Source organism: Netta rufina (assembly GCF_964035555.1).
Source record: "Netta rufina genome assembly, chromosome: 1".
Lineage (NCBI taxonomy): Eukaryota > Metazoa > Chordata > Aves > Anseriformes > Anatidae > Netta > Netta rufina.
The window spans coordinates 143,190,970-143,216,965 of record NC_140123.1 but is presented as its reverse complement, the minus strand read 5'-3'; the positions used below and the strand labels follow the sequence as shown (position 1 = coordinate 143,216,965).

The 25,996-nt window shown below is 40.7% G+C and overlaps 1 protein-coding gene across 2 annotated transcripts in view; it reads right to left on the bottom strand.

Annotated features, from left to right (window-relative positions):
• KDM5A (lysine demethylase 5A) overlaps positions 1-23,848 on the bottom strand; it is a 49,218-nt gene extending 25,370 nt beyond the window's left edge. For both annotated transcript variants that reach the window (XM_084301230.1, XM_084301231.1), the window contains exons 1-13: positions 23,440-23,848; positions 21,608-21,685; positions 20,412-20,534; positions 19,463-19,633; positions 18,467-18,601; positions 13,187-13,292; positions 12,556-12,644; positions 8,704-8,862; positions 7,005-7,124; positions 5,714-5,872; positions 4,003-4,184; positions 1,913-2,075; positions 1,000-1,119 (exon numbers count right to left, since the gene is read on the bottom strand). In XM_084301230.1, the coding sequence (XP_084157356.1) occupies positions 1,000-1,119; positions 1,913-2,075; positions 4,003-4,184; positions 5,714-5,872; positions 7,005-7,124; positions 8,704-8,862; positions 12,556-12,644; positions 13,187-13,292; positions 18,467-18,601; positions 19,463-19,633; positions 20,412-20,534; positions 21,608-21,685; positions 23,440-23,607 (1,773 nt within the window). In that variant the 5' untranslated portion in view covers positions 23,608-23,848. The remainder of the gene's footprint in view (positions 1-999; positions 1,120-1,912; positions 2,076-4,002; positions 4,185-5,713; positions 5,873-7,004; positions 7,125-8,703; positions 8,863-12,555; positions 12,645-13,186; positions 13,293-18,466; positions 18,602-19,462; positions 19,634-20,411; positions 20,535-21,607; positions 21,686-23,439) is intronic.
• Positions 23,849-25,996: the final 2,148 nt, after the last annotated feature.

Here is a 25,996-nt window from a genome sequence, read left to right as displayed (position 1 = left end):
TGTTAGGGGGCAGGCAGGCATCTGCCATAACCTAACTTTCAGATACAAGTTTAAGAGCTCTCCTAAGCTCTTTTTAGTTTCAGTGAAGGGAACTGGAACCATAATAAAGTCACCTGGTCTCTGTTAAGGTGAAATACACTGCCCTCTGGAAATTACTATGCTTGGACTAAAAGACAACTGAAACTGGTACCACTCATTTTGTGGCCTTTAAAGCAAAAAAAAAAAAAAAAAAAAAAAAAAACCATAAATACTAGATACATTTGCTACAGATTTCTGGGTTACATTTTGCATAAAGAAAAGAAGTTTCACATGCCTCGTGTCAGTTTAGAAGTTTTCCCAGGGGCTATACACAGACCACATCATGAGCACAGAAAAAGGGACCACTGACAATCCCGCAGACAATTTCTCTGATGAACGAACAAATGTCTCTGGTTAACGACCAGGAGTCGTACTTAAATGTATTAAAACAGAAGTTGGAGATAAATAAACTAGAGATGTGATTTTATCTTCCACCTGTAAACTCTGGATAGTGATAGGACACACTATTGACATCTTATTGAAAGAGAATCCACATAAGCTATGCTCTGCCGTGCCATGGCTATCATAATGTGGGCTAATATAATTAAAAGATACAATGAGATGGCTCAAAAGGAGAACAAGAGACAGTTATATAGCTATCTCCAACAAGCAAATGACAACAGATATTCAATACAGTACATTAATCTATATGAAATCCAGAAAGATGCATTACAGAAATACTAACTAAAGGTACTGTAAAATCAATAATTGAAAAGGAAGATCAAATGCAGAAGTTTCAGTCTGAAGCTGTTTAAAATTATGTGCTCAAAATCATTTTCTGTAATGTAAATTGACATCAATCTCACTGTTGTACCAGGAACCAGAAACATAAAACATACTGTGTATCATAAAAACTACTAACACTCTCATTGCAAAAGGTCACCTAGCAGAGTCATATGAAACAAATACAAAAGAACAGACCCAGTCAGCAGTGCAGAAGTTCACAGCTTCAGCAAAGTTGTATCCCTGGTTAAACCCAGAGTGATAGGCACGAGGAAAGGTCACAACAAACTCGCCAGCGCACTGATTGGTCCTGTATACCTAATACAAGTGAGGATAAAAGGGAAAAAATAAAAAGAAACTTGCAACAGAGGTTAAGACATTATTACGTGGTGTCTGACCAACACTTTCTCTACCTATGAACCATCACAGGCAAAATAGCTACCTCAAAAGCATTAAGGATTGGTTCTGTCTTCTCAAAGTGAATCCTCAGTTCATAGCCTTACTCAAAAAAAGCTAGATATGTAACTCAACAGTTTAAACTCTCTTTATGAATCCCAAAAGGGATGTTTCTCTATCATTATTTAATCCATCAGACCACAAAGTGCAAAAGCTTTTGGAAACAGTTTATGGTTTGCTTTTCTACAGTATTTGCCAGAGAAGAAATTTATCTTAACAAAAAAGCAAATGATAGTGTCTGCTGCTTAAAGGTCTGCTGTCAATAGTGTTTGGTCAAAACAGTTTGTAAAGCTGAGATTTCTATAAAACATAAATGTTTCACTGTCAAAAAATATTAAAACCAATTCACAGACAAATGTGCTGCTATAGCAGGAATTATTTTCAATAAAAATGAAATGTAACACAATGTACTCTTGTTCTGTAAGATATTTTTTGTAAGAAGTTTGGCATGCTCTTCTGACGTGAGATGATTAAAATTTCATGGTGATGATAGAGAAGGATACTAGAAAATGTGTTTTAAAACCACTCCATAACTAATGAATTGGAGATGTAAACGTCCACTCCAAAAATCCTTCAGAGTTATGTCAAACCATTGTTACAGAGATTTGGCACAGAATGACAAAGTGAGCGGATAAAACGCTCGTGTTCTACTCACTGGTACACCATGTTCCATCAGTACGTTGGGGTTCATGATAGTGACCAGCTGATGCAGGAGATCAGGCTGGGATTCAAATAGCTCAGGAGCTAACTCCTTCATCACATCCTCCAGTTGCTCTGCTGCATGAGATGGCACGCCATACCATGTCTTCGGCTCTCCCCTAATAAAATAACCACAATAATCAACATGTTATTTACAGAGAAGCGATGATGCCAACCAACTGCAAAGCGTACTTCTAACAGCACAGTGCACACAAACCAAGTATTTTACACGTAGGCACAAAATCATCTTTAATCAAAAACGATTTGATGTTGTGTGTCATTTTTCATCGTGTATAATTTTCATCTGAAAAAACAATTACTCTACGACACAATTCTCAACACGCCTGACAGATTTGCCATGACAAACCTAAGATGGAAGATACTGTCATTTACCATGCTCTAAAGGGATAAAATGGGCAATCCTTTTCCTTTAGAAAGCAGAAAAGAAAATTCATCAAGCAAAATCTTGGCCGTTACAGCCACTGTTTAATAGAAAAAAAAAAACAAAAAAAAAAAACACAAACATCACGGTATTCCTCCATTCTCTCAATTAGTCTTGAAGAAGTCTTATGTCTGAAACCAGTGGCAAAGAATACCACATAAAGAAAGTGGAATGAACCAGTGTGAAGAAGTATAATCAATCCCTCTAATATACATAACCAGTTATTAAAAATCAGTGTTTCACTGGACCCTTAAGACAGAAGATACTTAATAAAATGGGTTAGTTAAGTATGAGAGAAGAAAGAACATGCAGGGCCAAAACCAAATAGAATTACTTTTAGCGAGGTGGGGGTTGGCCTGTTCTCCTACGTGCCTGGTGACAGGACGAGGGGGAATGGGCTTAAGTTGAGCCAGGGGAGTTTTAGGTTAGATGTTAGGAAGAACTTCTTCACTGAAAGGGTTGTTAGACATTGGAACAGGCTGCCCAGGGAAGTGGTGGAGTCACCATCCCTGGAAGTCTTCAAAAGACGTTTAGATGTAGAGCTTAGGGATATGGTTTAGTGGGGACTGTTAGCGTTAGGTTGGAGGTTGGACTCGATGACCTTGAGGTCTCTTCCAACCTAGAAATTCTGTGATTCTGTGATTCTGTGTGATACTTGAGAACATACCATTCTAGTCTTCCCAGTCCTGTGTTAAGCAAAATAAACTGTAATGATCTAGAATCTACATGTATAGTATCGAAATTTTGGTGTTTTATTAATTTTGTTTTATTAAGAAGTACAATATCTGCTGAAATATCTGAATCAATTTATATAGCACTTGCTATATAACTACACTAATAACCTTATTATCACCAACCCTCCCAAAAGTTAGATAAGGAATGGTGTAGCATTTTCTTTGGTTCCTACAGGCTTCAGTGACATCTGCTGGTCGGACACAGCTAGCAAGCCCCAGTAAGTATGTACTGCTCTGTATCTGCCTGGGCTGCTGGAACTCACCAGCTGACACAAACTCGTCACATATTGATCCAGTTAACAGCATGCTGAGGACAATAACTGAACTCTAAACAAACTGAATCCTCCTCCTCAGCCTGTGGATGAGATCTTACTAGCAAACAGTTCTCCAGAAACATGCAGTCACAGTCTAAAGGCTATCAACTTATCCTTACCAGATGTATGACAAACTTCCCTTTCTGAAGGGGTGCTTCCTACAGCCTCCCCTTGTCCTACTCCCCTGATAAACTGGGAAGACTGCAATGCAAGGAGTTAATCTGTCGATATTCCACACTATATTCCACACCAGTGAACACCAAGTCAGTTCAAAACCAAAAACTTCCTTAGAAAAGATGTTAGCCTCTAAACCATGATTTTGCAGTGATATTAGATTGTTGGCAACACAAGAATATTTAATCAGATCATGAAAAATACTGAAGTGCTTAAAACAGTATTTGTGTTCTCCTTTTCGTTTAAGAATAGGGACTGCTCATTATAGCTGTATAGCTTTTGGTTTAGAAGTCATCAGGAAGCACAGGTATTTTCAATAAAAAAAAACAAAATCATTAAAAGCAAACAACGAAGTGTAAGATGTGCAAAGGAGGGCCCATACCAATGCAGGTAGTTGATGGAATAGCTCCAGTGGTCTTCAATATGCCAGCAAAACGAGGAGAAGCACATCCCTACATACAGCCAAGGTACCTTCATGCCAGAGATGTCGGCATTGATATGAGCAAGGACTGATTGTTCCAGAATTGGCATGTTATTTAAGTTCCAACCAGAAAGTGCATAATCCTGCAAGAAAGAAAAGGAGAAAATTCTCAACAAAGCAGATGACCATAAGGACATTAACTCTAGAAAAGAGAAGTACAAAGAAAGATCAGCTTATCCATTTCTATAGCAGACATTGCACAGTATTCTCCAACAATGAAGCACCTGAACTAGGAAATACTTCCTTAAACTCTTTAGTCGGCATTTAATCAGACTATGGGCTATGTACGTTGAAATACTAGAACTGGCCTTATTTTTTGGATCAACGCTCATCTACTTAAACTTTGATCCTCCCCCCAAGTTTCATGCATTTCTGAAGGAAAAAAAAAATGCCAACACTACCAGAAAAGCAAATGATAGAAGTCTTCAATAAAATGGGGTAACTTATAATTTTTAATACCACAATGAAACTCATGGTATTATTTCAGCTTTTGAGAGACCTGCTTTACTATGCTGCAGTTTATCTTGATCTTCATAAATTATTTCAGCAGGTTTTCAAGAGAAGAAATTCCCAAACTTATTTCACAGAAATCAGCACCACCAGTTAAGCAATTCCACATTTACTTCAAAATGTGCTCAAGTCTGTACAAAAAAAAATGAAAACTCAGACTGCTGCTACCATTCTACTCTTAACCTTAACGAAAGCTGTTAGCACACGTTCAGTCAGCTTAGGCATATCCTACAATTGCTGAAAGGAATGGTCCCACCCTCACTTCAGCCACGTTACTGTTGTTTCCTTCGCACTGACACTAAAGATAAAGCAGTGAGTACAATGATCTGGCTAGAAAGTATTTTCTTTTAATTACTACTTTCATACAAATAGATCAACAAGCACTTCTGACTCACCCAGCAGTTACAAAATCACTGCACCACCAAAGGCGCAGGTAGGAAGGTGCAGACATGGGTGGAAGACAACAGTGAGCAGGATTACCTTTTCCAGGGATTGCAATGAATTGATTTGGGTGCTGTGTAATCATGAAAACACACCCTTAATCTCATTTTGTAAGAATTCAAACATATAAGCAGCCATAAAATTGATATGCTACAGTAAGGTCTCAAGAAAAGTCGCTAATATACTTACCAGATGTTCTTTATCTTATTTTCCATAATAGGATGCTACATTTTTTTTTCATTCTTACAGTATGCACAGCCAGAAAAACAAGCTAAATCTGATTAGTCTGTTTTATTTATTATGAACCTCCTGAGGAGGTTAGAATTATGTTTCTGTAGATAACTCTTCAGAACAAGAAAAGAAAATCTTATCAGTTTCCTTACACTTGGATATCCCATAATACGGGCAAAGATGCGCAAGTTGTTAAATGATATAAAACAGGTGTGACTTCAATCATGACAAACAGCCTAGCTATCAGCAACCTCATCTGGAAAAGAACCTAAACTGTCAGATAAATGCCCTGCTCAAAAAGAATGTTAAGTGTAAGCAAGAGTTTATTAATTTTCATGATAAAAACCACATTGATTCCAGACCTGTATTCTTATTGTGAAATTTTATGTAGCACAAAGAATGGGCTTGGTTTGCATCTCCTGTTCCTCACCTCTTCCTCTGGCATCAACTTTCTTCGGCCATCCTTCACTGGAAAGCCACTTCCAAAGTCCTTGGATGATATATCAGCTCCATATTCTACAATGACATCTTCTTCTATGCTGCTCACCAATCTCCAGAATTCCTTTTCCACAAGCTCAGTGGGAACCATCTGAAAGCAAAAAAGTTAGGGTATGTGCAGACAAGATCCAACCTAAAAGCTACTATTTAAGCAATACATTGTTTTGAATCCCCCACGTATCTCCAAATACTAAGGCCACTCCCCCTCAAACCACCATCTCTTCAGTGTCATACAGTTTGGCAGTTTAGTTTGTATTCCCTAACAGTAGCTGCAATGAAATAGAAAGAGAATGCCACACCATGAGGGATGGAATGAACAAGAAAGATGAGGTTACCAGAGGCGCAGCTAAAACAAGGTTAATTCTTGACAGACAAAAAGGGAGAAGGAGACAACCAGCAGAAGCCAAGCAGCAAACAGAATAAATAGCATGCACATTCCAAACTGTTTCAGAGGATAACCAAAACCTCTGAATAACAGCAAGAAAATTCAGATAAATGCGTTCAAGAGTGTAGTCTTCATATATCTCATTACACCCCCATACTTGTAAGCATTTAGTTATGAAGCTTGTTAGAACAAAATAACAAAAAAAGCTTATTTTCAGTGTCCCAAAGCCATACAATAAATCAAAGTCCTTAAAAGCTGGAAGCTTTGACAATGCTGCCCATAAATTACCAAAGAACGCCGAGAAGAAGTAGCTTGGTGTTTCATGCAGTATGTGTGACAGTGGAATAACGAAGGTGTGCCAAAACAGACGTGCCAGTTTTGGAAATGCTGCTGAGGTGCAGAACAACACACAAACCACAACCCACAAAAGATTGACAGACTCAGTCTATTTATTGACTTGTTTGCAAGGAAAGACTGTAACAGGGAGAAAAACAATCCTTTGATAAACCAAACCAAGATAAAAGCCATAGGAAGGGTGGGAGAAAGACCCTTATGACAAACTATAACAGTTCTATACTTGGTTTAAATAATCAAAAAGGGAAAAAAATTAAATGGAGTATAGCCCTTCAAGCAATAAAGCTATCTATCCATCACAGGAAAAGGGTGAAATGAAGTTGAAGCAAGACCAGATGCCAGAAAGCTAAATCATTTGTTTACATATTTGAAGCTTATTGTGCCTCTTTATACAAACCTAAGATGCCTCAGCAGAAATTCAGGATCAGCTGAAACATCTTTTCTTTTTCCCCTACAAGGAATGACAACAAAAGTTGAAACTCACGTGGACTGGCATGTTGAAATAATCAGACTTGAAGTTATCAGCCATTTCACCAAAGCTCTGGAGAGTATATTCCCTGACAGCTTGTTCAAATCCAAAGGCCTCACGGGGTTTGTTGCATTCCTAAGAGACAGAACATGAAAATATTGTCCCCTGCAGATTATGGTAGACTGTCACACTTCTTGTTTTTCTCTAAAACACACTTGTGTCCATCTGAGTCCTTAACAAACACAATAAGCTATCAGTTCTTAGTGTTCTTCTTAGCTGAGGAAGTCCTACCTCAATGGAAACAGCAGAATTGATTGTACGGAAGCTAATGTAACATGGTAAACCCCAACACTATACACTCCTGCTTGCCTGTCCAAGCTAAGTGTCATCATCGGTTCTGCTAGCAGCAGAGTGTGACTGTGCACAAGATGAATTTAGTGTTGAAGACATTTCTTAGACACACTGGATTCAAGTACCTGCAGAATAGCTGCAAAGGAAGTAATCCTGCCAGTGCTTCAGTCTTAACACAGCGTAACATCAGCTGATTTAACACATTGGAAGTAAGAAGGAGGAAGAAGAAAATCACAACAATGCAACACGTACCAAAGCAGCTGACTAGTAACATCTAATAACACAGAGTCCATCTGACAAGATCTTCAAATCTGCCACTGTCTTATAATCACACCAAGAGTCCAAAAAGACCAACTTACGTTTCTGCTCCTGTTCCCATCCATTTCTACAATGTCTTTTTCACACAGTGTTTATGTATATAAGATGTATTTGAGCACTAACATGGCACAAAAGTTAGTGACTTAATGGTCAGTGTTTAGTCATAATGAAACCAGACTAAAGAGGAATTCAAGATCAGTACTTTCCTTTTCTTCAGGGAAATGAGTGTATAAATAAGTATGCACGTGTTTCTGCCCCTTTCTGGAAAAAACATGGTCTAGAAACATGGTCTTTTTGGAAAAGTTAAAGCCAGTGACAAAATTACAGCTTTAGAAATGGCAAGCCTTTTTTATATGAATTCTACATCTACCTATCTTCTGAGCTTGAAAAATTTGTTTTCTTAAGGCAAATACCAAGCCAATAAACTGATGTTTGCTGCCTTTAGGCTGCTGATCAGTCGTCACTTTGAACATGGTATTTTTTGAGCAAAGAAATTCAAACTAGCTTCCACTTTTAGAGTTTTCTCAGTTGCTTTCTAAGTCTAAACAAGACCTAAAATAGCTAGTTTTTAAATTAGTTCTTTCACTTTCTGCAACATGCTATTCTGAACAATGTTATAATGACTTCTCGATAATCAAAGCTCCCTGCTATGCCCAAATCACATGCTTTGATTACTTTGTTGCTTAGAAAACCTCTCATCACTGTGCTGAAACACCTATCACAACCCTCATTTTCACTTAATTCGCTGCTACCAGCTCATCAAATTGAGTTTCAACTCTTAAAATATAAAGGCTAGAGTTTTAGCTTTCATGTGGCAGTGTCATAAACAAAAGTTATACCCAGGCTCTGGAAGGAATATTTCTCTCTCCTTAAAGCTCATCAGCCAAGAACAGCTGGAGATTCACAGTTTGTATCTTGACAAAGTTCCAAACAAAACTACAGCTCCTACTCAGATGGAACAACAATGAGAGCTGAACTGCAGCTCTTCTGATGTTTCCTGGACCACAACCATACATAAAAAGCTCACGTAGTTCTTCAGCCATACCTCTGCAACACACTTTGGACACCTCCAATCACCTTTAGGTACATCAGGTAAAGGAGGAATCAAGCAAAAGGTGTGATAGCTGTCATCACATCCATCGCATAGTAGCAATTTGTCTTCATTATTTCCTCTGCCACAGAACAAGCAAACATACAAGTCAACCTGCATAGAGAAGAAAAAACAAAAAAAATTGTTATAAAAGTTTTTTCACCCAGAACCTGCCTTCCTTTTCCTAACAAAGAAAAGATGTAATCCTGAAGTTCGATATGAACATCAACACAACCTTCTCTGGTTGTTGAGAAGCACCGATAACAATTGATTGTGCTTCAGTCGGGGTGGAGGAGAATAACTGGAAATAGCTGCTGGAAATAACTATCCAGTTCAGTTCGGTAATTGTTTTTTAGATAATTCAAAGTAGCATCTCACTTGTTATCCCAAAACAACAGTAGCAAAACAGTAGGTTACGTTTTTAATGCTTCATGCTCTCCCTCTCTTTGAGCTTCAAGCACTGAGAACAATTCAAAGTGAAATCACTACGGACTGTTTTTGGAGATATTCTTCAATCACGTGCTGTTCCAGAAACATCCATGCCATCAATTGCAACAGAGCGGTGATTATGTTTGCAATGGACAAGAAAAGAGGACACAAGAACTAACCTACACATTTAAATCAAATTCCAAGGGGAAGGGGAGGAAACTGATATAAAGGTAGGAAACCCTCTCTTGCTTTCTCCAAAATAGAGGATATAAATTCCAAATGACGGAAGCATTAAACCCAACACAACAGAGAAAAAAAATAGCAGGAGTCTGCCCAAGACCACCTCTCAACAAGAACACTGACTGGAAGATGTGTCTCAGGGACGTCATCAGGTTTCAAATTTTCTCTGCTATTGCTTCATGCACTGTCCAAATGACTTTTAATTTAAACATTTAATACAGAACCAAAGATCTGTGATGGAATCTAAATGAAGAAATTGTGTATTGCTTTACCACAACTAAAAAAATGTCTTCAATATAAACATCTAACAATAATATGAACTTTACAAATAACACTAAATTCTGCTAAATTCTCTAAATTCCAAATTCTGCCACTACTACTCTCACAGTCACTGAGCAACTCAGGTTCTGTGTATTTTCCTCACACGGCTAAAAATCCTCCAGAAGGGGTGGGTTTAGTTTGGGGGGGGCTAGGAGGGATTTGTCATTTTTTCTTTCTGGTCAGGCTGTCATAAAAACATGTGCTTTTCAGGTCATTAAACTCACAGAGTTATGTCAAACACATGTGTGGTGGTTTTACCGTGCTGGGCAGCTAAACCCCACAACCGCTCTCTGACTCCCCCTCCTTTAGATAAGGAGGGGGAGAAGTAAAGCAAAGAACAACTCACGGGTTGAGATAAGGATAATTTAATTAAAGGGAAATAATTATAATAATTAAATAAAGACTACCATGAACTAAACAATTTAACTAAGGGGAAATATAAGGGAAAGGGGAAAAAGGGAGGAAAACAAACAAACAAAATAAATGAAAGCTATATGGAAGTGCAGAGGAAAGAAATTACTCTCTACTTCCCACAAATGAGCGATGATTGACCACGTCCTTGAAGCAAGGCCTCAACGCACGCAGCCGGTGTTCGAGAGGAGGACCGACGTCTTCTCAACGAGAGCCCACCCCTCCCCTCTTCTTCCTGTTTCCACCTTTTATTGCTGAGTGTGACACCACATGGTATGGAATATCCCTTTGATTGGTTTAGGTCAGCTGCCCTAGTGATGTTTCTCTCCTCACTTTTTTGCCCACCCCCTAGGAGGGTTAGAGAAAGGCCCAATGCTGTGCCACTGCTGCTCAGCAGTAGACACAACACTGGTGTGATAACACTGCTGTTCCAGCTACAAGTACAGAGTACGGCACTGAATGGGCTGCTGCCAGGAAAGTTAACATTCCAGCCAGACCCAGTACAACATGAAAACAACCCCATCTGAGTTATGCCAGCCTAGTTAAGCATGCAACTTCCTAGCTATGCAATAAGAAACTTCTCTAGGGGAAGATTGCTTAATAACTATCTTAAGAAATAATGTTAGAAAATAATGCAGCTCTATCAAGAAACTCAGCATTTTCCCCTTTTTAAGACCAAAAAAGACCACCTGAATATGGAAGATCACATCTATCTTAAACGAGTTAACAAATAATTAGTTACTTGCCTTGCAAGTATATAAAAGGGAGAAAGGCACCTTAGCAACCTATCTAACATTTCCAGGTTCTCATCCCAAAACTAAAAATGCATTAAAGTGGCAGTTTTAATAGGAGGCTATCCTATAATATTCACTAGTTGAACATTACCTGCTGCTGCTAACACCTTCTTCCCTCAAAATTCATATGAACTAATATAACTTTTTGTTAACCCTAGTGATGATTTGTCAAACACAAAGACTGCCTTGAAACACGTATTCACAAAATGCAGACCTGTGGTTACACAGTAACCACAAGTAAGCCTCCTAGCCATGGAATTAAAACACAGTAAGACTATAATGATACATGATTATAGATTTCGGAAGGGGGGAGGAGAGGATAAAAAGAAAAAAGGTGTATGTTATTTATTGCCTCTCACAAAAGCATAAATGGCTGAGGGAGAAGTATAAACAAAACTGCAGCACAGTATTTTTCAGACAAGTTATATAAGGCTGATGTATCACCTGTGCACTTCAAAACTGCTTTCCTTGAAGGTCTCTCATCACATTAAAAAAAAAAAAAAGGCATGGAACCAAATGGTACTAAGTCACAGTATTTCAGAAGACTCTAGTTGGAGGAATTAAGTTCCAAAATAGCAGTTCTGTTGCTACAGTATTTCCATTTTCTCTTTTAGACAGGAATAAACAGAACGTATACAAATATAGTCTTCTATATAGAAACAGATGCTGGATAAAATATTTTTAAATGAAAGCATACTTTAACAAAATGGTTGCAATACTTACACTGCCTAGGAATACCATCTACTCAGTAGTAACACAGTTTAAAAGAAAATTCAAGTCTCTTAACTTAGCTACAATGGCACAATGATCTGTTTAAGTGTCCAACTTCTCCCACATTTTCTTCCCCAGAAGGCATTTTCACATACAAAAATATGATTACTGGAGACTTCTGGCTGCCTTGGCCTTCCGTGGTCTAGCTTAAAATAAACTTTTTTAAGTGTTCTTGGGCTGAGAAAAAAAAACAGCTAAATTCTTAGTGAATGAGTTTATTTCTTAAGACGTTAAAAGCACGTCTTCATTCACTGTTGTGTGGACATGCTAAATTATTGCACTAAAATTGAAAAGTATCGTGCTACTAAAAATATTAAGAACAGCAATACACTACTTTTCCATGGTCAAACATCAGAGAGCTTAACATTTCATTTTTCCCCTTGGGTTCTCTCCTCATTTCCTCCTGCACTGACTTATATAATGACTAGTTTAAACTCAAAACAGCAAAGACAAGATAAAAACAGCTAAAAATGCTAATATCAAAATACTGGAGCGCATCACACGTTTGATGGAAGAGAAGTTGTATTATTGCTTCACAAAGGGGAGCTCAATTTGCAATCGAGCTGTTGAAGACATGCAAGAAGTGCACAGCAAAGGAAGTCCTCAAACCTGTAATCAGCAAGTACCTTCATGTTGAAACACCCTTCCTGTCTGGAAGATTAAAACTAAAACCTATGCATAAATTATCTTCCAAAATACTGTTCATTTTTCCCACACTAGCTGTATCATATTTGGCAGTGTCCATCCACTTATTTATATGGGAGGGATTTTCAGGGGGAAAAAAACAATAAATCGAGGATTTTTTTATTACCTGAAACCACAGTAATAGAATCAAACTTACAAAGTTGACAGAAAGAGTTCCTTTGCGTTGCCTCATCTGCATTCCAAATGCTTCTGATCTGGTTCCCTTGCGTCTTCGTGTCACCTCATCTTTAAGTAAAATAAAGTTAAATGTTATTAATATCACACGACACAACTTGCAAAAAAAAAACACAGGTGTCCAGTTGGGTGTCCTGCCTTTCAGATCAGAAACTACCCGATGGTCCACAGAAAGACAAAATGCCTTGCTGTAACCTCACCACCTAAACAGGGATTAGGAACATGTATTTCGCTTAGCCTCCCGGTTCATCCCAATTGCCTGACAAAACAGAGTGAATTACACTCATAATTTGTGCACTTAGCTGGTGGGATCAGTTTCAGAATCATCAAATCCTGTTTTCCCTTTCAGTCATTCAGTTCATGCAACAGCTGCTTAATTGTTATGGTTACTCTGTAGTACATAAAGAGATGAAACTTTGCCAAGTTACATGAAGCACCCTGTAAATCTTTCTCATGAATTAAAATCTAAAATACTTGGCTTTTTTTTTCCAGTTACAATGATTTGCTTACTTCTTAATGTTGTCTCTGGAGACATGCAGAAAGATTTAATAGCCTTACTACTTTACAAAGCAATGAGCCCAATATTTAATTACCCTCTTTATCCTTTGCTCCCAACGCCAGTCCCATCATCTTGGGTCCAGCTCCAAAGATCTGCAGCTTCTTGAGTTCAGTATTTCTACTCATCTCTCCTGTCTCCGCCTAAAAATAAAAATAAGACCACATCAGCACAAACTAACAATGCTTCTCCTCCAGCTCTCCCCGTCATTTGCTTATTTTTCAATCTCGTAACACCCAACATCAGCTCTTCAAACAAAAGGCAACAGAGGCATGAAAAGACATGATTTTCTTTTCCTAAAGCCAACGAGTGAATGCAGATGGAGTAAAAGACAGCATTTTTATCCCTCCAAGACTGCCATAATACCATGAAGTGCTTGGAAGGGAACACAAATCATGTTTCAACAAGAGTTTTTATATGCTTCCTTGAATAGACATATGGCACTAAGTTCCAATCTATTTCCTGGGTTTACTCATGATGGCAAGCTATAACTGAGATCACAGCTACTCTCTGTGCCTTTGCAACCTGAAAATCAGAGATGAAAAGACCTATTAAGTTAGATGACACACCTCCAGGGACCCGTAGCATTCCTGAAGCATTCCGTTCAAGTGAACTTCTTCCTGCCCCCATTAACAATCAATCTCATTCTCCCACATCACATCTGCTAACCTAGCAGCACAAAGAACCTCAATTTTCTGGTTTTATCTACAACACAATCACCTTGGTATTTGTATTTATGTTGTCGCCTTGCATGTTGAAAACCCTTTCTAAGACTGGTAAAGCCACCAAATTGTCACCATTCACAATCTTCCTCCTGAAATTAGCTGATCTTAAAAGATCTCAGCAAGTCTATCAATTTAGAAGATCAGTGTCTAATTCTGAAGTGGCTATCTTCACATAACCTACTCATGTTATTTTGTGTTATTTTTCACAGAATTGAGACCTGATTTGTCCCATATGACAAATGGGGAGAGAAACATTCACAGTTTTCAATCAAAACAACCAAAAAGACCTCTCCCAGAAAGTGCTTAAAATAAGAAATTCAAGTATACTTTTTGCAAAGCTGGAAGTAGATCCATTTCCATTTAATCAGTTGTTGTTTTCTGTTGCCAGAACACACTGAAAGAAATCTCTTTTCCTAGTCATTATTACCCAGGGAAATTTCAGCGATATTTAGAGGCCCTGTTCCCACTGAACTGCGTATTCAATCTTGCCAAAGTGATTATCGCTAATATTCTTATTTTGAATATTTATGAATTCAATGTTACTATTATTTTCAGTTTTTATATATATATATATATATATATATATTTATTATTTGTTTGTTAAGTCCACTCTGAAATTGCACCCCAGCTAGCAAATTTTTCCTCTTAAACTCTTCAGTATTTGGCTAACAAGTCATAAGGAAATACAGACTTATTTTTGCTGTATGGAAAAGCCTACAACCTAGGCTTGTTCCTATTTGAAATTTGTTCATATTTTGTCCGTTTTCTCAATGAATAGAACTTGACCGAATCAGCCCACATCACACATCTCATCACAGTATGATTTTCCATCACTTGAGCAACATTTATTAATAATCTCCAAAATATCCTTCCTGCTATTGTGACTTAAATTTCTCAATGACACCCAAAAAATAATTTAACTATTATATTTACTAAAATTAAATCACTGATGTTCTACCATCCTCTTCAGTTTTATAGCTTTGATTAAAAATGCATTGCCTAAATAATATTTTCAGAACACCTTTGACCTTATTTATTTGGATTCCACTAAAACTAAGTGGATACAATCCATGCTCAGGCCAAAAAAAAATTATACTATTAAAAAAAAAAAAAAAAAAAAGATTATATATTAGAACATAAGCATTTTTTTTAAAAAACAGATTCCTGTATAACCTTACAAATGCTGCAAGGCTGTTGATATTGTAAGTTGTGAAAACCAAAAGCATTCACAAGGCTTAATGAGGAGTCTTTCCGTGGTATCCTTCACAATAGTATAACAACACCCAATTCAAAACCATGAGTACATAAAAACAGATATCTTGCATTCCTTGCCATCTTTTCATTATTAATAGTACAAAACTTCATGTTCTTGCATTAGTTTTTTTGTAAAATGAAAAGCAAAATTAACTCGATTAAATCGAAATTCTTTTTCCTGAAGGGTGCTTGATGAAGATATCTTTTTTACTTTCTCAACAGAAAACATGATACAAAGACTTTTCTTGTATAAGGGCAAATCACGTAAAATGATGAGAATAGTTGCAAACAAGAATTCAAATGTGTGTGCTTTGCCCATTTGTTAGCATCTCCCAGAGTTCTTTTGTTTTACTTAATTATTGCCATCGAATAAATCTCTCAAATTAAAAAAAAAAAAAAGAGATTTCGATTTAATTGTTATTCTAAAACCATCCACAATTGTTTTTAGTTTTTCCCAAACTTGCTTGGATATTAATATCCTTATTATTTATCCAAATTGATCATATTTGACCAGACAGCACTTAATTATCTTTTTCTTCCAGCACTGCATTTCCTTACCAAAACTCATCATGATGTAACCTCATTAGACAAATCCCTTGTCAGTTAAAATACATCCTAAAAGATAACTTGTGAAGATTTTTTCCCCCATAAGATTCCCTTAAATTTAACTTATCTTGAAGGATATTCCCCTGTCCCAATCTGAATTTGCCTTTTTATTTTTGTTGTTTGTATCTTTACAAGCCTTTCGTAAGTATTTCAGCTGCCCTTCTCCACATTTTGTTTAATAGCTTTCTTCAGGAGAAAGAGAGTGAAGCGTTCCATTTATTTTTGAACAGAATGTCTCATACCTAAATTGTCCTCTTTCTCTTTGGAAATAAAATTCCTCCTTCCACGAAGGAGAATTGTCATTCCCTATTTTCATTTTTTGCTTTAAAAAAATTAAAAAATTGCTTTTCTAAAATGTGCCATCTCCTACTACTGAAGATCTGTTTATTTCAGTAATCTCCAATTACTATATTTATATAGTAATAGGACACATGAGAACAGTGTCAAGCTGAGGCAGGGGAGGTTTAGGCTGGACATCAGGAAGAGGTTCTTCTCCAAGAGGGTGGTCGCACACTGGAACAGGCTTCCCAGGGAAGTAGTCACTACACCAAGCCTGGTGGAGGTTAAGTGTTTGGACTGTGCACTTAGTTACATGGTCTAAAATTTTGGGTAGACCTGTGTGGTGCCAGGAGTTGGACTCGGTGATCCTTATGGTTCCCTTCCAACTCGGGATATTCTATGATTATGCTTTCTTACTCGTTTCCAATTCACATGCAAAAAGACACAGAGCGCCTTTGGAAAATACTTTTAGATCTTGGAAAGTCTTCTGAGATGCACTGTTCAGTGTAGTTAGCAATAAAATGGCATTTATTTAGCAGGTTGTTGGTGGTTTTTTTTTTGTTGTTGTTGTTGTTTGTTTTTTTTACATTGTTTTTAGTCTTTGCTCTGAAGACTATTGAATTAACCTCTGGTAAAATTCCAGGTATGCACTTCAAACAACATGAAGAGCACTGTCCAGAGTGAGTTACACTGAAATCTTGAACAGTTTCTAAGCATTCCCCAGATATCTATGCCTCTACGGTTTGGGGCAACTGAGGACAAATTTCTATTTCTAAATACAGTTCCAGAGTTGATTTTACATATTTATACATAGCCAAAGAAGTATTACTTGATTGTGGTGGAAGCTACGTGAGTAGGCTGAGTTTTTCCTGTATTTAAGAACTCATTCTCCCTATTTTAGTAACTGTAATGCTTAAATGATAATGTGGCTGATGGCCTTTTAAAAGGCATTTAAATATATATATATATATATATATATATATATATATATATATATATATATGCTGACCTTTTGCAGATCATCCCAGTAAAAATCCTCTCTCTCACTTCTGAAATGCAGCACCTTTAAGTGAAATGTGCTGTACCAGGATCACCCCAGAATGATTTTTCCAATGAGAAATGAGAGGTATCATCATTATACTAAAATCAGCAGGAGAAAAGATCCCACAGGACATTAATAACTTCATAACGCTTTTATGCTAGTGTGACCTCTTTCCTCCTACATGGTATTATCCTAGAAGATTGGGTCAAATCTAAAGCCAAATTCCACCTAATGAATGGCTGCTGCAGCTCCTGCACCATTCTGTTTTCCTGGGCATCTCGCTAACAATATAGGAGTGGAGAGATCTGGTAAGATCACAGCCTGGGACTGCTTGCATGAGGCACTGTTTTATGTTTACAATAAATAAGGTCAAGTCAGTGTCGGTTAGTAGAGGGAACAGGCTAAAAGGGACAATTTTGTCTGAGTCAGCCATGATGTCAGAGAAAAACATGAAAGTTTATAAAGGGCACTCAAAAAATCTCAGTGTCAAGAAAAAACAAATTTGTAAAAACAGCATTTGACAAAACATTGTGGCATTTAAACCAAGTCTAGAACAGCATGAAGCAAGGAGTAAGAATGTTACATGTAAATCCACCTTTCACCCATGTTCCACCAACTGGCCAGCAGGGAGCCACTAGAGCTGATCTGAAAAAGCTTCAGATGCTGCCTGCAACAGCAGTCTTTGTGAAAAGGTGAAGGCCTGCTTTAAACAGTGCAATAAAAGGAATGAAGCTGTCAGCATAAGCCTCCAAGACTGCTTCCAAACATGTAGCATTTAAAGTGGCAGTCTTTTCGTTGGAATTGAGACATAGGGGGGTGCTCCCAGGATTTAATATCACCTAGTGGATTAACAGATGTTCCTGTAATACTGGTAATGCAGATGAAGAGAAAGCAACTCTCAGCAGAAAGCCTGTGGAATTTGCATGCCATCACTGAGCACCCACCCTCCCACCCGTTTTATTTCTTCACAAAAATGGTTAGTCCCAAGCATCACACTGTTAACTTTCACAATTAACAAAGAGTTATGCACACACAATTACAGTCAGGTAGCTAAAAGACATATTAAGAAAACAATAAAGAAGTGTCAAACTTTGCAAAAGCATAAGCTTCAACATCATTTCACAAATGGCTTTTTATCTGCTTCATTTGCACGCACACTACCAAGGTACATAGCCTACTTGTAACTAAACAGAAAGCATCTTTTAGATGTTTTTCAGTAAAAAGCACATCTACCATAAGAAAACCAAGCCTCAGAGAGACATCTTCCACTGGATTTTTACTAAGCAAAGACTGCTTCTTCACGGCACTTTTGAGCAGGCTCCCACAGGCAACCTGTTGATGCACTTCCAGTGCTGCTCCGCTGGTGCAAGGAATAAGCATTCCGTCTGAAAGAGCCAAGCAAGACGGGTACCTGGGACTTGACACGCCTGGTTCTCTTCAGCACGACGTTCATTCTTGAGCCTTGCTTTGGGGAAGCCTGGGCATCTGAGCTGAGGTCCTCAGCCTCAACTTTTTCCTTAAGGTCCAAGTTTGGCTTTTGGATGCCCTAGAGGATCAGAGCACAAAAGGACACCAGGGTGATTGAGCAGGCAGCGCTGATCGTTCCACTGGCTGTGAACCAATTCACTTTGTTAAGAAGCAGGCCAATCTGTGAAATCACATCACACGTGCCATTTGTACAAGGGGCTATTAGTCCTGGCACCCTTCTCTTATGAAGAAAGGCTGAGAAGGTTGTGGTTTGCTTAGCCCAGAAGACTAGGCTGCAGGGAAGTGGACTTCCAGTACTTAAAGGGACCTACAAGAAAGATGGGGAGGCTATCAGGGAGTGTAGTACTAAGGACAAGGTATAATAATTTTAAACTAAAACAGGGAAGATTTAGAAGAGAAAGAAGTTATTTCCTATAAAGGTGGTGAGGCACTGGTACAGGCTGCCCACAGAAGCTGTGGCTGCCTCATCCCTGGAAGTGCTCAAGGCCAGGCTGGACACAGCTTTGGGCAGCCTGGGCTGGTGGGAGGTGTCCCAGGGCAGAGGGGGTGTGACTGGATGGTCTTTAGGCCCCTTCCAACCCAAACCGTTCTATGATTTTTTGAATCTCAGCCACCAGCTTATCAAGAGAGGCAAAGACAGCTTTCTGATCAGTCATCATCTTCTGCCCTATTTTCCTTCTCTGTAGGGTTGGCTCCAGCCTTATAAAGAAATTGCAACCAGAAAAATAACTACACAAGGTCACGTTACAACTTCTAGCACCATTCTGTCACAAGTAAGCATGAGGGCAGCTGTGTGTCCGTCTACAGAGCTGCAGCTTCTAAAAACGTAGGCCATGTTCTACTTCCATGTGCAGTAACAAACAGCATTCTAGGGGCAGTTCGGATCCCATCTTTACACCCTGGAAAAGAAGTGTCTCACCATAAGGCTGACGCCAGACTGGAAGAGCTCATAGGGGTACAGGATCCGTTCATAATGAGACTTGAGTAACGACCCCGTGCCTTTTCCTGGCAGGTAGCCAAGCCGACTTGCCACTTTAGACCATTTCTTCTCTTTAGTGACTACTTCAAAGCCTCCTTTGCTGGCAACAATCTGAAACACATAAAAAAAAAAAAAGTTAAGGGCTTTCAGTTGCTCTAACCACCTCTTTACATTTCTGCTTATCAAAGAGGAAGAAGTCTTGACAGGGGAATGGAAACCGGTGCGTTAGCATAGAAATGCTACAACTTCCATATCTAAGTTCCTCACCTTGCTAAAGAAATCTACCTCTTTATACTAATGATCCTTCTCTTGCAGGCAAGTTTACAGCAGTACGTACATTTTGCCAGGGCAATGGCCACCTCCAGCAAAGGCTTTTTATTTGTGTACAAATCTAGAAAAACAACATAACTATAGCAGTATAAGATTTTTAGCCAGCCTGTAGCATAGGCTGTACTGGAAACAGATTAAATCAATTGTTCCAGAAGTTAACAACACAAACTCTCAAAGATGCACATTTACATCACGTGGAAAATCTCTACCACCTTCTCAGAGACCACCTCAAACTCCTGCAGCTCTGCCATACATAAAAGAGGCCAAAGGCAAACAGCAGACAGACAGACAGCAGGATGTTCAAGCACTACAGTTCAAGGCAAATATGAGCTGTATACAATTCAACTGAAGACAGCTGATGTAAATATGCTTGACACATCTGCCACAACCTGGTGATTTATAAAGTTTCTTTCACTATGTTTTTTTTTTTTTTCCCCAATGAGATTTAATCTCCATGTTGAGATTAATGCCATAAAACAAGCCCTCCCTGTTACTTGGCTTCCCAAGCTAGAATGAAAAACAAAGTCTGTCTGACCAAATCCAGCAACTGCTTGCTCACCTTGCTCAGACCATAGAGATCCAGTATTTTCCTCTCCACCACAGGGATTTTTAAATTGGACCCTTGAAGTTCCCAAAATTTTGCTAACTGATCCAAGAAGTCCAGCTTCACTCTTGTCATTGCCTGCAATCAGTAACAGAAGACAAATGCACGTGTCCCAAAACAAGCATGAAGGTACCTTATAGTCCTGGGAAAACATATCGTAAGTTTTTATAGTGTTTACGTTTTCAAAGTGCAACCTGGCAAGCCAAATATTTCATAGGTTTAAAAAAAAAAAAAGTAGAAATAAAAATATTAGTAAGATGAAGGATCTTTATAAACATAAAATTACACATTTTTGCTCTCTGCATTTAAGATCCCATAAGCCAAATTCCTACCTAACAATTTCTCATTCTGAAACCAAAATGCCTACTTGTAAAATAAATAAATAAATAAATAAATCAGCATTCCAGGGAGAAACCTAAGAGCAATTAATAAAGCCTATGAGGGTAAGGGAGGTTAGAAACAGCTTTTCTGTATGCCTTCACCATGCAGAAGGACCTCCTCCCTTGAGTATTTTTGGAGTACTCAAATCACTTTCCATAAGGAGACCCATTTACAAGCCAAATGATACGTGACGTTTTGGTATCTGAACAGAGCAAGGCTTTGAGAAATGCTGTAGGGAAAAGGAAAACCAGAACAGAACGGGACTCACACTGCTTTCAAAAAAGCTCCCGTACATTTCTGAAACGTAAAATTAACCAAGCATAACCAGCCCTATAAAAACAAAGCAGTTAATTTTAATGCTGAAGAGGCATTATCACGATAGTTGAATATAAGGTTGAATATACACCAGGGGCTTCACAACAGCAGTAAATATTTTAAGAAAATAAAACATCGCCTGTGGAGCACTGAAGGCTAGACACTGGCTGCTCTTACTACACAACATGGTAATTGACATTCATTTGAGACATTTGCAGTTGAATGTGAAAGACTCTTGTGGTTATTTTGGGTAATAAAATAAAAACCAGACATTTCTCAAAGCCATGGAGAGTTATTTTATATGAAGTCTGCCACTGCCAAGTATAAACATTGATGTGGTCTATGGGTTTCTAAAGTCTCTCCATCCAGAAACCTGCCAAGATGCAAATCTCGAGCAAAGAGACCTACAGCTTTCAGCGCAAACACAAAATTGTATCAACAGTGGAAAAGCTCACCTCCAGCTCATTCAGGCGCTGAATTCGTGGAGTGAAACGAAAACTTTGTACTTCACAGGCAAATGGAGGCTGCCAGTCCTAAAAAGACAGAAAGACGTTTCAATGCTTAAAGAAACTTTGCCAAAAAAACGCACAAAAGCCCTAGTAATCACTTGAATAAACAAGGTCCTACTAGTAAACGAGTTTCACTACAATTTATAATATCTTCTACTTTTATACAATTATGATGTTTTTAAAATATTGTTCTTTCATCTAACGAAAATTCTATGGGAAGAGATCCTCACAAAGTTAAAAAGAAAATAAGGCGTAAAGCATTTCAGTATGACCTACCTCATACTGAGCTCACGTACGAGAGATCCCGTTGCTCGTTGGCATTTATTTACTTAAAAGAAATGAAGTTTTATATTTCCTACACAACGCAAAATTCTCACTGTCAACAGCGGCAAACACCAAATGAAGCACGTTATTACGCATCTAACTTTTTTCCTCTTTGTCTCCAGTCATATTTCAATAGAGATACTAACTCCCAGTCAGGAGTCCAGGGCTTTCACAGAAACACAATCCTAAATAACGCCATTCTGAACAGTCAGTCGCTGGTTCAATCGCATGTGCCTCCCAGCCCCATCTCTCAAAACTGCGCTCTGACATCAGAACAAGTACAATTCAGCTCTTTAGTACCTTTTAAGAAAGCTTAATTTATGGTGATAGCCCACCGGGCAGTAAATACAACAAGAGGAAGGACACAACAATCCAGGTGGACAAGCCACGCTAAGCATGTATTATCTGTGCTGCTGCAGAAAATAAAGGCCCCAAGTACAACTGTAAAACATTTACAGCTCCAAATAATGGCAAAGAATAACAAATCAGCCAGGATGGTAAATACGGGCTGATTTAGTCCTCCTTGCAGGTCGCAAATCAACCCGCCGCACGCCTCCAGCAGGACGCTGCAGTGCAAATGGCTGGGCAACCCCGGGGAAGCAGCACGGCTGCGTTCAGCGGCGAGGAAAGTTCCAGTTATTCTCAATGAACAGCATCTGGCTCGGTTTCTCGTGGCCTCCCAGCCTAAGCCATTCTGCTTATTTTAGAAGGGGCAGCCCCTTTCTAAACTTGACTCGGAGGTCAAGTTTTCACCGTGTCATCAAAGCAACGAAACGGGCTCCAGCAACACGGAGAAGGCAGGAGAGGAAGGATCATGAAATCTAATCAGCAGCCCCCATAACAAGCTGTGCTTTGCTCTTTCTTCCAGCGTTCTTTTTCTCTCTCCTCTGCTGTTTTCAATCTCCTGTTTTATGGCTATATTTAAGGGTTGTTTGTACTTTAATTACGAAGGGCTCTGACTGCCTTCTCTCGTGTTGCCTGATGTTCTTGCCTAAACGCTTTACCGGCTCGCAGGGCAAGTCACCATGAAATAATGGCTTGTGCACCGAGGCAGAGGAGATTCCAAGCTTTACCTTCTCTGCTACCAAGCACAAACATGCAAATCCTGCGCATCCACGGGCTGGCTGCACCTCCACTAACAGCTCGAAGCCTATGTTTATAAACAATGACCCATTTACACCAAACACCCTCCTCCTCCTCCTCCCAGCGCAAACGCCTCATTCCTCCCCCAGCACCGCTGCAGCTTTTTTTTTTTTTTTTGCCTTTTAAAGGGAGCAGAGCACCGAGCTCCGGGGCACCGCCGTGCCCTACACCCCCACCTCCTCCAAAGCACCCCACAGACAGAGCTGGGCGGCGGAGCCCCGCACAGGGCCCCCGGCAGGCACACGAAGCCCCTCGAGGGGGGGGCGGCCCCGGGGCTCCCCCCGCCCTGCCCCTTGCCCGGCGGGCGGTACCTTGGGGGGCCGGATCTTGCAGATGCCGGTTTTCTCGGCCAGGCCGCGGATGCGGCCGATGAAGCCCAGGGGGTCGCTGAACTCCTCCCAGCTGGGCTCGAACACGGGGCACTCGGGGGGGGGCACGAACTCGGCGGCGTAGCGCGCCCCGCCGCCGGGCCCCGACATGGCCGCTGAGGGTTGGGGCTGGGGGGGGGGGGGGGGGATAAGGAAGGCGCCGCTGCCTGGGGCTGGGGCTGGGGCCGGGGGCGGCCCTCAGGGGCTGTGCGGGGGGCCGGGGCGCATCCCCGGGCGGCGGGGCGGCGGAGGCGGGGCGGGGGGGCGGCTCCTGCCGGGCGAAGGCGGCGGCGGCGGCGTCGTGGCCCCGTCCCCCGGGGCCACCTCCCCCCGCCGCAGCCCCTCTCGGTCGCCTTCCAGCCCGCCGGAAGTTACGCGGAGTGCGCCGGCACTCCCACCCGGAAGGAGGAGGGGAAGGGGAAAAAGTAGGCTTCCGCGCGGAAAAGTAGTCCCTCCGCCGCGCCCGGCCCTCAGCTCCCGGGGCTCGGCCGCCTCCCCGAGGGGGAGGGGAGGGGGAGCGGGGGGGGAGAGCCCGGCCCGAAACCGGCTGCGGGGAGCGGAGCGGGGGGAGGAGGAGGAGGAGGCAGGGAGGGGGCCGCCTCCGCCGCCGACTTCCGCCGCGGAGGAATGCGTGAGGGGCGCGCGGCCATCCGCTTCCGGTGCCGAGGGGCCGGCTCGGCCCATTGTCTGAGCACGGCGTCAGGGAACGGCCCGGCCACGCCCCCCGCCCGCAGGCCACGCCCCCTCGCCGCCAGGCCACGCCCCCCCAGGCAGCCGGGGGGGGGGGGGGGGGGGGGAGGGGGCGCCCGGAGGCGGGAGGGGGCGGCCGCCATGTTGGGGCCTGAGGGGGGCTCCAGGATGGGCAGCCCTGAGCTTAAATGTCCCGGTGCTAACACGTAGCTGCATCCGTGTGCATGACACATACATGTATGTCCACATGTAACACGTATCTGTAACACGTATCTGTCTGTTTGTCCATATGCATAACACATACCTGTGCCCGTTGGCAGCTCCACCAGCCCACAGCATCTCCTGGTGCTTCTTAATTAAGATCCCGCAAGCCTGATCAGTGCTAAGTTCAGGTTGGAAATGAGATTTCTCCTCAAAAAGAGCAGCCAGGCACTGGGACGGGTTGCCCAGGGAGGTGGTGGAGTCACCGTCCCTGGGGGCGTTCATGGAGAGGCTGGACGTGGTGCTTGGGGACATGGTCAGTGGGTGACACTGGTGGTTGGGGGGCAGTTGGACCAGATAGATGATGCTGGAGGTCTCTTCCAACCTTATGTATTCCATAATTCTAAACAGCAAGGCTACATGAAGAACTCCCCAAACAACCCCCAACCTCCTTGTTACATGTAGGCATTCTGCACTCTCACCCCATGCGGAACATTTTCCTTCACAAGTCAAGCACTCACACCTTAGGACTTGGATAGTTTTACCTACCTATTATCACACACTCTTCAAAAAAAGAAGTGCATACTGTTTGTTTTTTAACCAAGGCTGATCTCAGCATTCACCATACCTCACACCTCAACCAATTGTTTATTGCTTTGTCACAGCCTTGATCCTGGCGTACCGTTTCAGTCTCAGAACATGCAATTTCCTCCCCCTGTTACCCTGTCACAACATGTGCTCCATGCAGACAAATACATTTATCTCCATCATTTTCCTGCTAGATTGAAGAGCTGTTGCCTGCGTTTTGCATATGGGAAACAAACGGCTTGAATGCAAATGGTTAGTTTTGACAAAAGTTATAGGTAACAGCAAACTGATATTATAAAACATTGAGTGAGTTTACCAGTGCAGATTGTGTTGTTGCAAAGCCTTACATATTTTTGCAAGGGGTTCTTGACATGGATGCCTGGTATTTTTATGACTCCAAAAGCATGTGGAGTGCAGATGTTGCCTCACCAGCATCTAGAAATTGTATTTCTACATACTCCTGCCAATTTTTTTTTATTTTTTGGTAGTACCTGTTTTTTTCTGATGAGCTGTACCAGATTCTCCTGAGGGCATGTATGTGTATAGTCACTATTCCCAAGAGCTGAATCACCAACATACCTGATTTCTTAGATAAGCAACGATTTAGCCAGGAATAGTATGGGGTGAAAAACTCTATGCTAGAAGGCACCTAATCCGTGCAAAACTTTTGTTTTGAGAATAGTCCCTTGTTGGTTTCCTTCTCAGCTAGTCAAGGCTGTTTCATTTGTGTGTTTTGGTTAGCAGAGACTACTGGAAGGCATTGCAGGGAAGAGCGCAGATTTCCCTGAGAGTAAAAAGATTAAAAGTTCTAAATTACATGTAAGGGGCACTTTTTTTTTTTTTTTTTTTTTTAATTTTATCAGTTCTGCAGGTTTCCTTTTTGAGATCAAATATGTTTTCTCAGTTACTTTCTCCAGTTTGGGTACTGTTAGCCTCTGAAACGTTGGAGCATGCTGTGACTTGCGGACCCCAAGTCAATCTTTGTTCTTCTTGGTCATCTGGAACTATTTAGCACTCCCCT